The sequence below is a fragment of the Gouania willdenowi genome, chromosome 8 (genome assembly GCF_900634775.1).
Source record: "Gouania willdenowi chromosome 8, fGouWil2.1, whole genome shotgun sequence".
Taxonomy (NCBI): Eukaryota; Metazoa; Chordata; class Actinopteri; order Blenniiformes; family Gobiesocidae; genus Gouania; species Gouania willdenowi.
In genome coordinates this window covers 18,658,282-18,671,166 of record NC_041051.1, presented here as the reverse complement: position 1 = coordinate 18,671,166, position 12,885 = coordinate 18,658,282, and the positions used below count along the sequence as shown (strand labels likewise).

The following is a 12,885-nucleotide window of genomic DNA, read 5'->3' as shown; positions in this document are numbered from 1 at the left end:
TGCTAAACATGAAGCAGAAGGTTTACAATGGCCACTCAGGGTGAAGATCAGATTATGGATCCTCAGAGGAAAACTAAGAAAAAGATCTAATCAGCCTTTAGCCCCTCAGGAGTACATACTACAAACTGCCATCTGTGAGGATGTGGTTTAGCTTTCTGTGTATACTCAAGTTAAAAATGCCATAACATTCTTTTGTTTGCATTATTGTGTCATTTTTGAGCTCGTCGTCATTGTTTACAGTCAATAACCAACTGCTAGTGCACAACTACACAGTCAAAATGCACACAAGTCACATTCATGGTAATAGAACATTGATAAAAGCTCATTAGATCCATCCGTCACATCTTCTAACACGCAGCAAATCAAAGTTCATACAGGCGCAAAGGCACCTTCGTGATAATAACCGCAGAGAGTTGCATTATCAGCCATGATTGTGTACATCATGAGGCCCGATTACCATCCGAGGTCATGCAATTCTTTATTAGCAGGCGTGTTGGGAGGATCCTCTGTTGTTTGCTGCATGCGTCAATCTTTTTGTCCTCAGTAGCAGACCGTCAGCTAGCTGTGGAAACATTTAGAGGTAAGATACTTCCTGCTGCATCAGCAGGTTTACATTTTAATGATCATTGCCTTCTTTAACTGCAGAATTCTAAAGATTTCCAATCAAGAACCCATGGCTAGGGCTTTAAAATGCCTAGTTACATATTTAAAGACTGCATAAGCTGTTTGAGAGAAGGGGTTATGTTACGCGTGTGTAAACAGAGGCTACTGTAAAAGCTGCTAGAGCAAGCAAAACAGACTTCAATGTAAGATGTGTTACAACAAACAATATTGCCATTTTCTCTATTGCCTGTATATTTTATAGGTACAGTTTTAGTAACCTTGTGTCAAACTTAAGACTTGGGGAACAATTCCAGCTCTTTAAATAATCAAATTTATCCCACAGGGGCGAAACAAAAACCAAAAATTCAGATTGTTAATCATTGCATAAAACAAATTGCAGTTAATATCTCAGTCCTTCAGAATTCAATGAATCTCCACTAAATTTGCAAACGCTCACATTTTTAGTCAACTATAGAAATTTAGTTTTGTTAAATCCATCATTTTCCACAAATTCAAGTTGTTTTAAAATAAAGATCCTGCAGGGACTAATGTCATTTATTGGTGTTGCCTTACGGTGCATAAACCAGTTACACCGTATGTGGAAATGCTAATTAGGATAATAATGTGGATTTAGCTTATTTTTCCAGCCTTAAAAGCTGCAACTTACTCTACATCAAACAGCTTCACATTTTGTCTCTGAGGAGGGAAAAAAACGAAAAAGTTCTACACCCCTGCTGTAGTACAATATAAGCACTTTTAGTTCAGATTAGTCATATGTAAACTTAGCAATGTGAATAAAATGGGTTTAAGTGCTCCAAGTGTGGCTGAACTTTGACCTTCCTTTAGGGGATCATTAAAAACACAAGATCAACACTTTGGTTTAAATAACATTTACTTGCACACGTCACACACAAAAACGGTGGTACAATTTTTAGGACAGCAGATAAATCCCATGTAACCACTATGATAATCATGCAGTACAGACATGGACAGACCACTGTGCTGCTAAAGTCATCACATCCTCTCAGAACACAATCACAACAAACCATTCGAGCAGACAAAAGTGAATTACAACAGGAGAATGAGCGAGCGTCAACTAGTATTTACACATCGACTGTAGATGGAAGCCAATGAAGGGACAGGATGAATGCACAGGATACACACCGTTACAGGCTCAAGTGTAGCTGCTTCTCTGAGCACATGTCAGAGGTCAGTGGATTTCACAAACACTCACACCAAAAGAAGCATTAACAGCCATGTCACAGACCAATCACCTGCCACTGATTTCCACTTATCCATACATGTTCAGACAAACCTCACTGCCACAATTAGCAGAAGACTGAACACACGCTTTAGCATCTGTTATTCAGGCTACCATATAATCATGCTGAGAGGCGAGCTTCCTGCTAGGAGAAGAGGCGAATGTCGACACATTTACAACCTGCTGGCAGCTCCTGGCACACAGCACAAGTCTGTGGTCACACCCACTTCACTGTTTGGCATTAGAAACATTAAAAAAGCTCAGTTTTTCATAACATATTAGAAAAGTAATGAAATGGCATCTTACACAGGTGAGAAGGAACTGGTTTTTGTCACAGGTGCTCTCATTGCAACAGTCACAGCAGTGTAGATGAAAAACAATCCACGTGGAAAAGTTTTAGATAAGGAGTTAATCCAAGAATTGGGGAAAAAAAAAAAAATATTAGACCTGAACACAAACTGTCAGATACATACAACTATTATTGTATATTAAAAACAGTTTTTCCACCTGTGGAGGGAAAAAGCCACCACCACCACCACAAACAAAAACTATTCACTTAACATTATTTTGAAATACTAGATTGGAATTAAAGCTCGTTTTAATACTATTCAAGTCCCTTAGCAGCATCTTGTTAATGGGATGCGAGTGATTGAAGGCAACTAATAAGTTCCATTTAAAAACAAAGATTACCCAACCATGATTGGAGCTGTCAATACACACCCAGAAGAAAATTAAAAAAAAAAAAAAAAAAAACAACAATTAAGCAATCATCCATTTTTTCTTTCCTTACTGTACAAGTCTTTAAAAGAAAATTTAAAATAAAGAAAAGTCAAAACTTCATTTACAAAACTTTGCAAAATATAAATACAAAAAAAAAAAACAGCTAGTCTAGTGCAGTGTCACAACTTTTCAGACTACAGGCGGAGCTCCTTATAGCGCCCCCCAGGGGTCGGACAGAGGAGTGAGCAAACAGGAGACAAATCCAAGGAGCACAAAACTGGAGTTCATAGGAGGGGAGGAGGAGCCACTGTGTCCTGGCTGGGTGTGCATCAGGAAGCACTCTGCTGCAGTCACAGTATGCGCTTACGTTTAAGGTAAGAGTCGGCGTAGTGACCGCCGAGTCCTTGGGAGTGCTGGCCCACGTAGCCCCCCTCAGGGCTGGGCTCAGGAGAGGGAATCAGTCGGGAGAAGACACGCTTGTGGCTCCCAATGGGCGTCTACAGTAAGAGAAGAAATGTCAGATTTGGTTTCAGGTTTGAGTCTAAAAATTTATCTCAGGACTTTTAATAAAAATCTAATTTCTCAACAATTCATGAGGGCTGGCAACAACTTCTATCTACTCTTCAACAGTCAAACTGAACATATAAAAAACTGAATTTTACAACTTTGAGCCACTACATGCTTCCATTTAATATCTGCTTCTACAAAGAGATGGATATCTTTAGAACTTCACAAATATGGAATTCATCTCTTGCAAATGGCTTAAATTTAAGCCTGTGATCTTGAAATGTTGCTTGTGTTCAGTGCTCAGACTTACCCTCATCATGTTACCCAGGCCAGGAGGATAGTTAGTGGTGTGGCTCACAGGAGGCATTCCTACAGCCTGAGGACAAACAAGCAACTCTCAGTGACCTCCACTTTTTTGTGGTCTCACTCACGGCAAACATGAATAATTTAGCACAGGCTTATTTTTGAGACTCAACCCTGGACTTTTCTTCTCTTGTTACTTTGATCTTTGCAATCCAAACAGAAAGGGGAGGGGGGAGAATCAATAGCTCAAAAAAGATATTCCAAACGATGTGAAGCCAGAGGCTTACCCTGTTGAGCTGGGTGATTGGTGGGCTACCACTACACAGGGTCTCAGGCCCTGATGTGAAGTACGAGGACAGAGGCGGGCTGGGAGGGAGGTTGTACAGGGGAAACTGCTCAGTGCAATCACGGTGACGAGGCTGCTGGCGAGAAATGAGAGTCTTTACTGGCAGGTAGTCAGCATACGTTTCATCAGCATCATAACTATGCTTAATGGGCCTGAAAGCATAAATTCTACACCACCTGTAGACCAAATCCAGCAACAGCATCCAAGTTCTCTCGCTGGGCCACAACATCCTGAAGAAAACCAATATGAATTAGAGTAGAAACCATCACAGGAACATACAGGTGGGACAATCAACAGATTGTTCAATTGCCTCTTTATGCTAATCAATGGGTGACGTACACCGACAGAAACCAGAAACTTGGCCATGCAAAAAACTGAACCAATAATGTGTGGGCACAAGCAAACTGCCCAGTGGGCTGTGGAATTCACTGGTTACCTGGTGTGAAAGATAATCAGAGCTGTAGGAGTCTGGATATCGCAGGTTGTAATGTTGCTGCTGGCTGTGGTGAGCAGTGAGCTGGTTGGACATGTTGCTCAGGGTAGGCCTCTTCCTATAGGGGTGAGGCCTGCAGCTTCCTCCTGTAGCAAACAAACACACACCATCGTACGTTCTTACGCACAAACTCGGGTAAATGTATGTAAAAAAAAAAAAAAATATATATATATAATATGAGTCCAATTATACCCGAGGGAAAAGCACTGCTGGCATTGAGGAACGCACTCTGTGTGAGACTGGATTCTTTAGAGGGATCACCTAGTATGGACACCTAAGGTTGAGAGATTAATTTATTACATTTCAAAATGACTCCTGAACTATAAATGCATTATACAATTACAAAAAGAACGCACTCCTTGTGCTATCAGCCCATCGATCGAGCCACCCATCAGCGGCATAGAGAGTCCCTGTAGAGTGGGTGAGGTGGTCTGGGGGAAGGTGCATCCTAATGTTGGAGATTCCTGTTCCCTTGCCAGGGGTCTACTCAGAGACATTGGTTTCAAGGAAGACAGAAGCTCCTGCTGAAGGCCGAGGCCTCCACCTGAGCAATCAAAAATTTTAATTAAATACAAATGAAAAACATTAAAGATGAACACCAGATGCTAATCCTCAAATAATTTATTGAATATTTTGTGAATCACAGTGCCAATGCTTAAATGATGGCTGCCAGACCTTGGGGCAAGTCTCCGAGCAGATGGTGGCCCTGCTGGACAGCCAGAGCAGCCAGAGGATTTTCCCCAATGAGTCCAGCCTGCTGGTCAAAGTAAAGAGCAAAGGTCAAAGTCACAGAATGTGAGGGTGGACGGGGGTTAAATTAAAACACCACACTCAAAATCACACGTGTTAACTTGCCACATAACAAATTTATTTAGGAGGAGAGAATACCTCATGCAGCTGAAAATTAAAACAGCATTCAAAGAACACTGCACAAACACACAGTGAAACCAATATATTATTTTTAAATGTATAGACATTCATAATAGTGGCTCATCCACACGGGAAGCGTGCTTCATGTCATATTAACTAAAGACATTATTAGGCTTCACCTCCAGCTTAGAGAGCAGCAGCCAAACATACACACACAGCAAATAGCAAAAGTCGGTTTTCTTTATTGTGAAGCACCTGAGCCAAAAGAAGTTGATTTCCCAGAAAGGCTTGCTAATGGTAGAGACGGACAGAACAGAGTGAAGAGTCTGTACATGGTGGCAGAGGGTGGATTTACTTTGTGGAGAGAGAACCTGGTAGAAAAATGGGAATGTTACCTGCTGAGCTTTGGCCTGGTTCTGAAGAAGCAGTTGGAGCAGCGCAGCAGAGATGGCAGGGTTGGCCAACAGTGGCATCGGAGGGGCAGCACCCAGCAGGCCTTTAAAAAGACCAACACACACAAAACCCACAGATATATATTAACCACCAAGTGAATATCCCAAAGTGTTTTATCTATATTTATGCAATAAAGATTTCATTTTGTTTTAAATGTGGTTTTTCATGTAACAAACTATTATGAACTGAAATGCTTAAAATTACATACTTCCTAACTTCCATTTACTAATAGGTGCTCTAGTTTTATATACAATTAAATCAACAAACTTTCATTGTTGTGCGCCACAATTCATTTTGTTTATATTTTAGAAAGTTTCGACCTTGTAAATTATTTTGTGCTTGAATTGAAAATCCCTGTGTAAGACTAGGAAACATCGGTGTAGTCGAAAAGGATAATAGTCGGTTAGACACCTAATAATTACTGCCTTGATTGAGTGTAAACATGTGTTGAAGGAGTCCGCTGCTTTTAATGTACACTTCCCGCTGAGGTGATGCTATTGAAAGCTAAAGCTGCATGGTAATGCACACACCACACAGTGCTGTCTCTTCATTCAGTGTATAGAGGTCAGACACTATAGGCACTTTTTTGGCAAACTTTGGCTGCTAGCTTCGTCACACTCTGTTGATTGCCCCATGCTTTGCTGGGTAACCATGGCAACAGCTCAATAGCAGAAGTAAGGGCAGCAGTGCTTTAAGAAAAACAGTCTGGTCCGAGGGCAGCGCATTAAAGCGCAAAAATCTGACTCAGCAGCTTTGGTAACACTAATTAAATGATCAATTTATTTTCCTAATTGACAAATCATTTCCGGATAATTCATACAGTAATTAAATAATAGGGGTAACTTTCACAAACAGTCTTATCAAACGTTATACTCAAACATACTCACAAGCATATGTTTTTTTCAAATCGAAAATACAATTACTTAGTACAGCGCTTCTCAACTGGAGGGTCGGGACCCAAAAGTGGGTCGCGGACCTGTACTGGACGGGTCGCGGACAGCTAGTCAAAAATAAACACTTCATGTCTCTCAAGTTGGACTTTTGACAGACATGCTGTGAAATGCAAGTTGCACAGGAAATAATAAAGAATTATTTTTTTAAAAAGATTATGTGTTTTCAACAGCTATTTTTGAAAAACTTAGTTTGATTGACTGAATTCTAAAAAAGGTGGGTCGCAATTTAATGACCATGGCAAAATGTGGGTCCCAAGGTGAGACCAGTCGAGAACCCCTGACTTAGTAGACCATGGGCTTCCAAGATGGCGACTTCCGACTACTACGGCAACAGTGTTGGATCAAAACACACCAACTCACCCCGATCTTTACAGTCTATGACATGACCAATAGGAAACAGCGACCCCAACTTACAATGTATTATATAGACAGCACAAGGAGTGTGTGTTTTATTATTTGTTTATAATTAATAAATGTTCCCATTTGTCTTAAGTTCGCCTTTGTGTGATTACATCATTGGAATTAGTTTAATTAAAATTATCTTACACAAACTATGTTTTGATGCCGTAACACTTTTTGAATCGAGAATCGATTTTGAATCGAATCGTGACCCTAAGAATCAGATCGAACTGTGAGACACCCAAAGATTCACATCCCTATTAAATAAGTATGGCATCAGATTACATGTGAACGTTTGTTGGTATGTTTAAAAAAACATTGTTGTAAATGTTACCAACCTTGTTTTTGTCCTTGAGAAAGTGGGTTGAGCAGCATTTTGAGAGTGGCAGGATTATTAAGGCTCGTCAGTATCTGCATGGCTGTCGGATCAGGTAAGAGACCTTTGCCCCTGTTCACAGCCTGGGAAGGAGAAAATATTCAATAAAATCAGCACTAAAGCATTGGCTAATGGAGGAAAAGTGAGTACGACTTTAATTTTGTAACCATGGTTTGTGCAGCAATTAAAGCAGCCAACATGCTTCGTCCAGGGGGACCGGGGGCACAGAAAGACACCCTGATGTGTGTCCCTGCAAGCAGCCTGCCATCTGTGAGCCGCTGTGCTTCCTCAGCCATCTCTCCAGTGGGAAACTCCAACACTGCAAAACGCTTGAAACTTCCATCCTGCCCCTGAGCCAGCTACAGAAAGATGAAACCAATAAATACTACAGCAATACATAGACAAAAGGCTGAATCAAACACACAGTTCATGTAGAAAGTTAGGCCCTCAGTTGGTTTTCTTTAAATAATGATGAAGGCCATACTTGGGCTGCAAAAGCATGTTTTCCATTTTCAGAGCAGAACCTCCAAACCAGCTAGTGCTGTATTAAACTTGCAATTAAAAAAAACAATAAAAAATAAATAAATTTAAAAAAAAAAAATCACGTTTTATGATATCGCAAAATCCAATTAATCGTTCAGCCTTAATATATATGAATGACCACCAGCAGTAGACCATGGTAAGACCAGGTATTTTGTCGTATTTCCAAAGAATGACGCAAACATTTCTCAGAAACTCTGGATATCAGCTTTAAGCAACCCAAAATGAAGTAGGTCTCAAAATTAGCGTAAGTAAATGAGCTGAACACTGACTCTGCGTTTCAAAGCAGCACTGTAAATAGCAATTTCCAAAGGCTGTCCTCAAAGGCCATCCCACTGGTCTCTAATTGTGGACTGGAGATTTAATAGCAACAGATTTTAAAAGCCTATAAACAAACCAGTCGTGTTAAAACCAGTGCTGTGAGAAACCAAGCAAAAAAGAAGAAACACAATCCTCACAAAGAAGGGGCATCTAGTCACATAATAATCACTAAAGAAACCAATTTACCAGTATGGAAACCACAATGCAGTGGTTTCAGAAGGTTGTTAACAAAGCTACAATAATTACATGCATCAGCAGGTTAAAAAGCTTTATAACTTAGTAGCATATTAGAACTAAGCTCCTCAAGTCATTACGATGTCATTCACTGACATATGAACAGTTTTTACCAAGCTCAAATAGAAAAAGGAGAAGAAAAGAGGTTTTCTGTGAACAAAATCTGACCTGGCAAAAGACTGGTGAATGGGTGTCAGCCAAGGCATTGCGGAGGTCTGGAGCTGTCAGCAGGCTGGAAGGCAGACGGTCCACACACAAACACTTGGAGTGCAACAGTGGATACGTCAGAGAGCCAACTTCTGTCCAGTGAACGTATAGCATGCGGGAGCCCAGCTGCTTTCCCAAGAGCTCCGACTTAGCCCTGGCTGCTGAGTCCTTCTTCATATACTCCACAAAACCATAGCCCTTAGAGTGGCCTGTGGTAGCGCTATAAACCAGGAAACAGCGCTCCAGGTTGCCAAAAGGTCTCACCAGCTCCTCAAACTGCTGATGGGTGAAAGCACGAGGCAAGTTGGCGATGCAAAGTAGCGCGTCGGTTGGCTGAAGTTGCACTGTAATCTCCCGATCCCGGAGTGTGTGCTGGTGAAATTCTTTTATGGCAGACTGCGCTTGCTCCCCATTGAGCAGTGTAACGAAAGCTGAGTTAAAGAGAAAAGCAACAAGGTGAGAACTAGGGCTGCAACGATTCACCAATGAATTATTTGTGCCTCGAATTCTCCTGTATTTAATTTTTCTAGCCATGACTGCATTTGTCATCTTATGTTGACACTTCATTTAGTGGAATCTTTTCATGACAAAATGATTTTTTTTCTATTCCTAATTTGCATAATACATATGTAATAAATGTATGTTTTGCTAAAGGAAACAAATCGGTTGGCATTTCAAGGTGACCAGTCCTAATATACCTAAAATTGAGCATTAATTAAAATAGCACTTGTAGTGGAAATGTATAAATTGCAAAATTGTCTATATTGAAATTTAGATGAAAGTTCACATATATGTTTAAAGTACTTTTTTACACAATTTTACGGCTGAAAATAGAATACATGGGAAGCAGCAAGGCTCGGCCAGATGTGACGTCAAGTCATTGATTCCATCAATCTTTGGATAGAGCATATTTTTGATTACTCACCAAAATATTTGATAGCTGCAGCTTTAGTGAGAACTTAATTTGTAGTAAAGCAGGTTGCCATTATTTTTTCAGAGAGAAGAGAACAAATGTGTATACTTGTGAAAATACAGTATGTCTAATGTGATATCAACCCTACTTTTCAGAACAATTTCATGCCATTGCTCTATTTATCTAAACTAAGAATTAGTGTATGCAGTTTTACTGTTGAACTGTTCTTGAATTAACATTTAGTATCTCAAATGTTGTACTAACCTGTGCCCTTGTATTTGTCAACGAAGCAGTACTTCAGATCATAGCTGCCCAATAAGTCATGGACCTCCTAGGAGGGAAACAAGGATGAATTATGAATATAAAACAATATGTAAAAAGCAATTAAAAAGGAATAAAAAAAATATTAAACTGTGCCAAAAAAATGGAAATGATAAGACAGTATTTAGCCGTGTAACCTAACAGCAGCTAAAAATATTGAAGCCTAAATTACTGGTCAAAAGTTAAATATCACTAATGGCTTTAGTTCATTTGAAGTTCTTCAGTGATCAAAGGGTATCAGTTATCTAACAGATATTGCCTTTGATGTCATTACATTCTGACACCTGTGCAGTGGCTTTATATTAAAAAAATGACTGGTGGAATACTTCAGGTTTTTTTTTGTTTTTTTAAAACTCATTCCTGACCACTGGGAAAACGCGCAACAAGGGCACCTGATGGTGGGGAATGCTTTTCTCTTTGTTGTAGGAGAACATGTTCTGCGCATTCACAACAAATGGCGAGGCAGTCCAGCAGTTTCTGAAACCTTTTGTCCCCCACGCCTTCCTCCTTTTGTTACAATGCAAATAGTATCGCGAACTGACACGACCTCCCCCCCTCAGCTGTGAACAATGGTACAGCCCACAGGCCCACCGGTCAGGCACGTTCCAACCAACTGTGGCTAGCAGCACGAGCAGTTAGTTGTTCCATCATCAGCACAAAGTCAGGGCTCTTAAAGCATTTATACGAAAAACTAAGTTAAAGTTCCTCATCGTAACACAATGGTAGATGAGTCACCACTCTGACTGTATGTTATAGCCTAGATTAAATAGAAGTTTCCTGTAAAATATGGTAGGTACGCCATGACTCTTGGTTTAAAAAAAAAAAAATCATGTCCTGATCCACCTGTTTCACATTTGCACTGATTGCACACCTTACGAACTAAGGTAAAACTCATACAGAACGACAAAGCTGACCAGTATCCATATTACTTTTTTTTTTTTTTTTAATTATTGATAACTTAATGGTGATACAAGTTTTCCTTCTTGCAAGTCACCCAGGCCAAAAATGACCACAAAAACTGATCGACTGTGACACAATTTAACCAAAACAACCCGAACACAAGAGTTAAATGGGGAAAGTTTCAGATGTTTACACAATTTCTACCCTTAAAACATTATTCTACCCAGTTTTGTTAACAGGACCCAGTATGTTAAATGGCCAGCAGCAGGCTAACATGAGGAGCTAGGCTAACTTTAGCCAAAGTATGAAACTATCAAATCATTGAATTACAACTAGTTCAATCATACCTGGTTGCTAACGTCTGACGGCAGATTTTTTATTATGATTTTCCTACGGTTGTAAAATTCCCGTCGAGTCCTTTCCAGACGGCCCTGGATCTCTTCAGGGCTCAGTGAAGCCAGGTCCTCGTCTACCCGTCGTTGACACTCCAAACCCGAGTCCTCTTCTCCGCCTTGCTCAACTTCAGCAAACCGCCGGTCCCCGGTTGGAGAGTTCTCTTGGTCGCAACTTTCTTTTGAAAAACGAGGGGCCAAACCTGGCCCTGTGTCTGCGCCTTCATTGCATTCGGTGGTACAGTCAGACACGGCGTACGCCATCACTGCGTTTGCTGGAAGTTGTAACGCTTCGAGGGATGAGACCGATTTGAGCAGTTTAAACAGAACACACATGGCCAGAAGGCCGCTTCTGATTGGACGACGAGGCGACGCAAGCACGCATGAGAGGCCGGGGGAGGGGCCACAACCAATCCGAGTAAATAGTCATACTAAAGAACCCAAAAACATACTATGAAAGCCTGTTTCCGCCACTAAAATAAATAAAATATAAAATAAATAAAAGTCAGCAAGTCATAATCATGAGTTAGTAAAATCATAATTATGAGATACAAAAGGTCAGTGTCTACCGATACTGCCCGATACCAAATTCTTTATGAACTTTGAATAATAATTCATTCAAGACACATATTTTGGCTGTTTATTTAGTTTGAATTAAACTAATTGCACATAGTGTAGAAAATAGCAGAAGTACATAAACAAGACTTTATTGCAAAATGATTCTGTCACATTTTTGTTTCTTTGCAACTTTACATATTTTGTTTTTCTAATAATTGACTTTCTTTCTCATAATTATAACTTGAGATCTCGTAATTAAAACTTTTCTAACTCATAATTATGACTTTGATAACTCATGATTATGACTTTAAAATAACTAATAATTATGACTTGCCTTTGTGATTTTTTTATTTTTTATTTTTTAGAGGCAGAAAGTGGCTTCCATAAAAAACGGAGTAAAACACAATTACCCTGTTGTAAATGCATTACAATAGGGTTCTACGCACCATTGTGCTCGGGCCCTAATAATCTATTGTTGGTAAAACCCATTTCAATTTGAGAAACAAATATCAAAGCACAATATTCTCTCACAGAAATAAATAAAACGAGTTACTTTCTATTTCAGCAAAACCAATTATCCTTGGGTTTACCTTTTTAATTATTATTTATACACATTCAATGTAGAAAACAAGCGTGAATTGAATAATCTTTTAGTTGCAGACATTTATCGGGCCAAGTAGGAGACCTGGAACCTTTATAGAGTTTGCATGTTCTCCTATACTCGCGTAGTTTTTATTCTGCCATTTACTCATTTCTTTTCACAACTAAAAAACATATCAGAGTAATTTGTGAATAGACGAGAGTGGGATGTCCTGTCTCTTTGTTTGCCAGGTGTCTTATCCTGGGCATAATGAGCTGTAGTCAGCTGGGATGAGGACCAGACCTTGCAGCCTTGTATGGGATAAACTGGGTGAAAATATAATGAATGAATGCCTTGAACTATTCTGCCTCAGACTTGGTTTATGGATGTTAATGTGACCCATCCAATGTTTCAAATGGGATTTATCTGCATTAAAATCATGTCAAATGGACTGTGGCATTAATGTAGTTACAGAATTGTAAAAACATAAACAAAAACAAGAAGGATTGTGTAATGACATTACGTTACTGGCTTACTCTAAAAACAGAATTGGCATCATTGATCGTTTCATTTTTCATTGGCACAGGTTGTCTTTTTGTTTTTTTTTTTCTTGTTTCTTGCTCACAGCAGTTTTG

General features: G+C 39.7%; 1 protein-coding gene across 16 annotated transcripts; it reads right to left on the bottom strand.

The window, feature by feature from the left end:
- Nucleotides 1-238: 238 nt before the first annotated feature.
- raver1 (ribonucleoprotein, PTB-binding 1) lies at nt 239-11,446 on the bottom strand. Of its 16 annotated transcripts, none has more exons than XM_028456215.1 (17): nt 11,068-11,446; nt 9,764-9,830; nt 8,548-9,017; nt 7,452-7,643; nt 7,247-7,367; nt 5,499-5,611; nt 5,359-5,394; nt 4,909-4,990; nt 4,590-4,777; nt 4,426-4,507; nt 4,177-4,319; nt 3,917-3,970; nt 3,568-3,813; nt 3,402-3,467; nt 2,952-3,081; nt 2,171-2,204; nt 239-562 (listed from the first exon to the last, which is right to left on the bottom strand). In XM_028456215.1, exons 1-17 carry the CDS (start codon nt 11,374-11,376, stop codon nt 559-561), a joined length of 2,337 nt encoding a protein of 778 aa, XP_028312016.1. In that variant the 5' UTR covers nt 11,377-11,446; the 3' UTR covers nt 239-558. The 16 variants fall into 16 exon arrangements, 15 of the variants coding, with proteins under 15 accessions (XP_028312016.1, XP_028312017.1, XP_028312018.1 ...); XM_028456216.1 differs by having other exon boundaries at nt 4,909-4,987; XM_028456217.1 differs by having other exon boundaries at nt 5,499-5,599.
- Between the last annotated feature and the right edge of the window lie 1,439 nt (nt 11,447-12,885).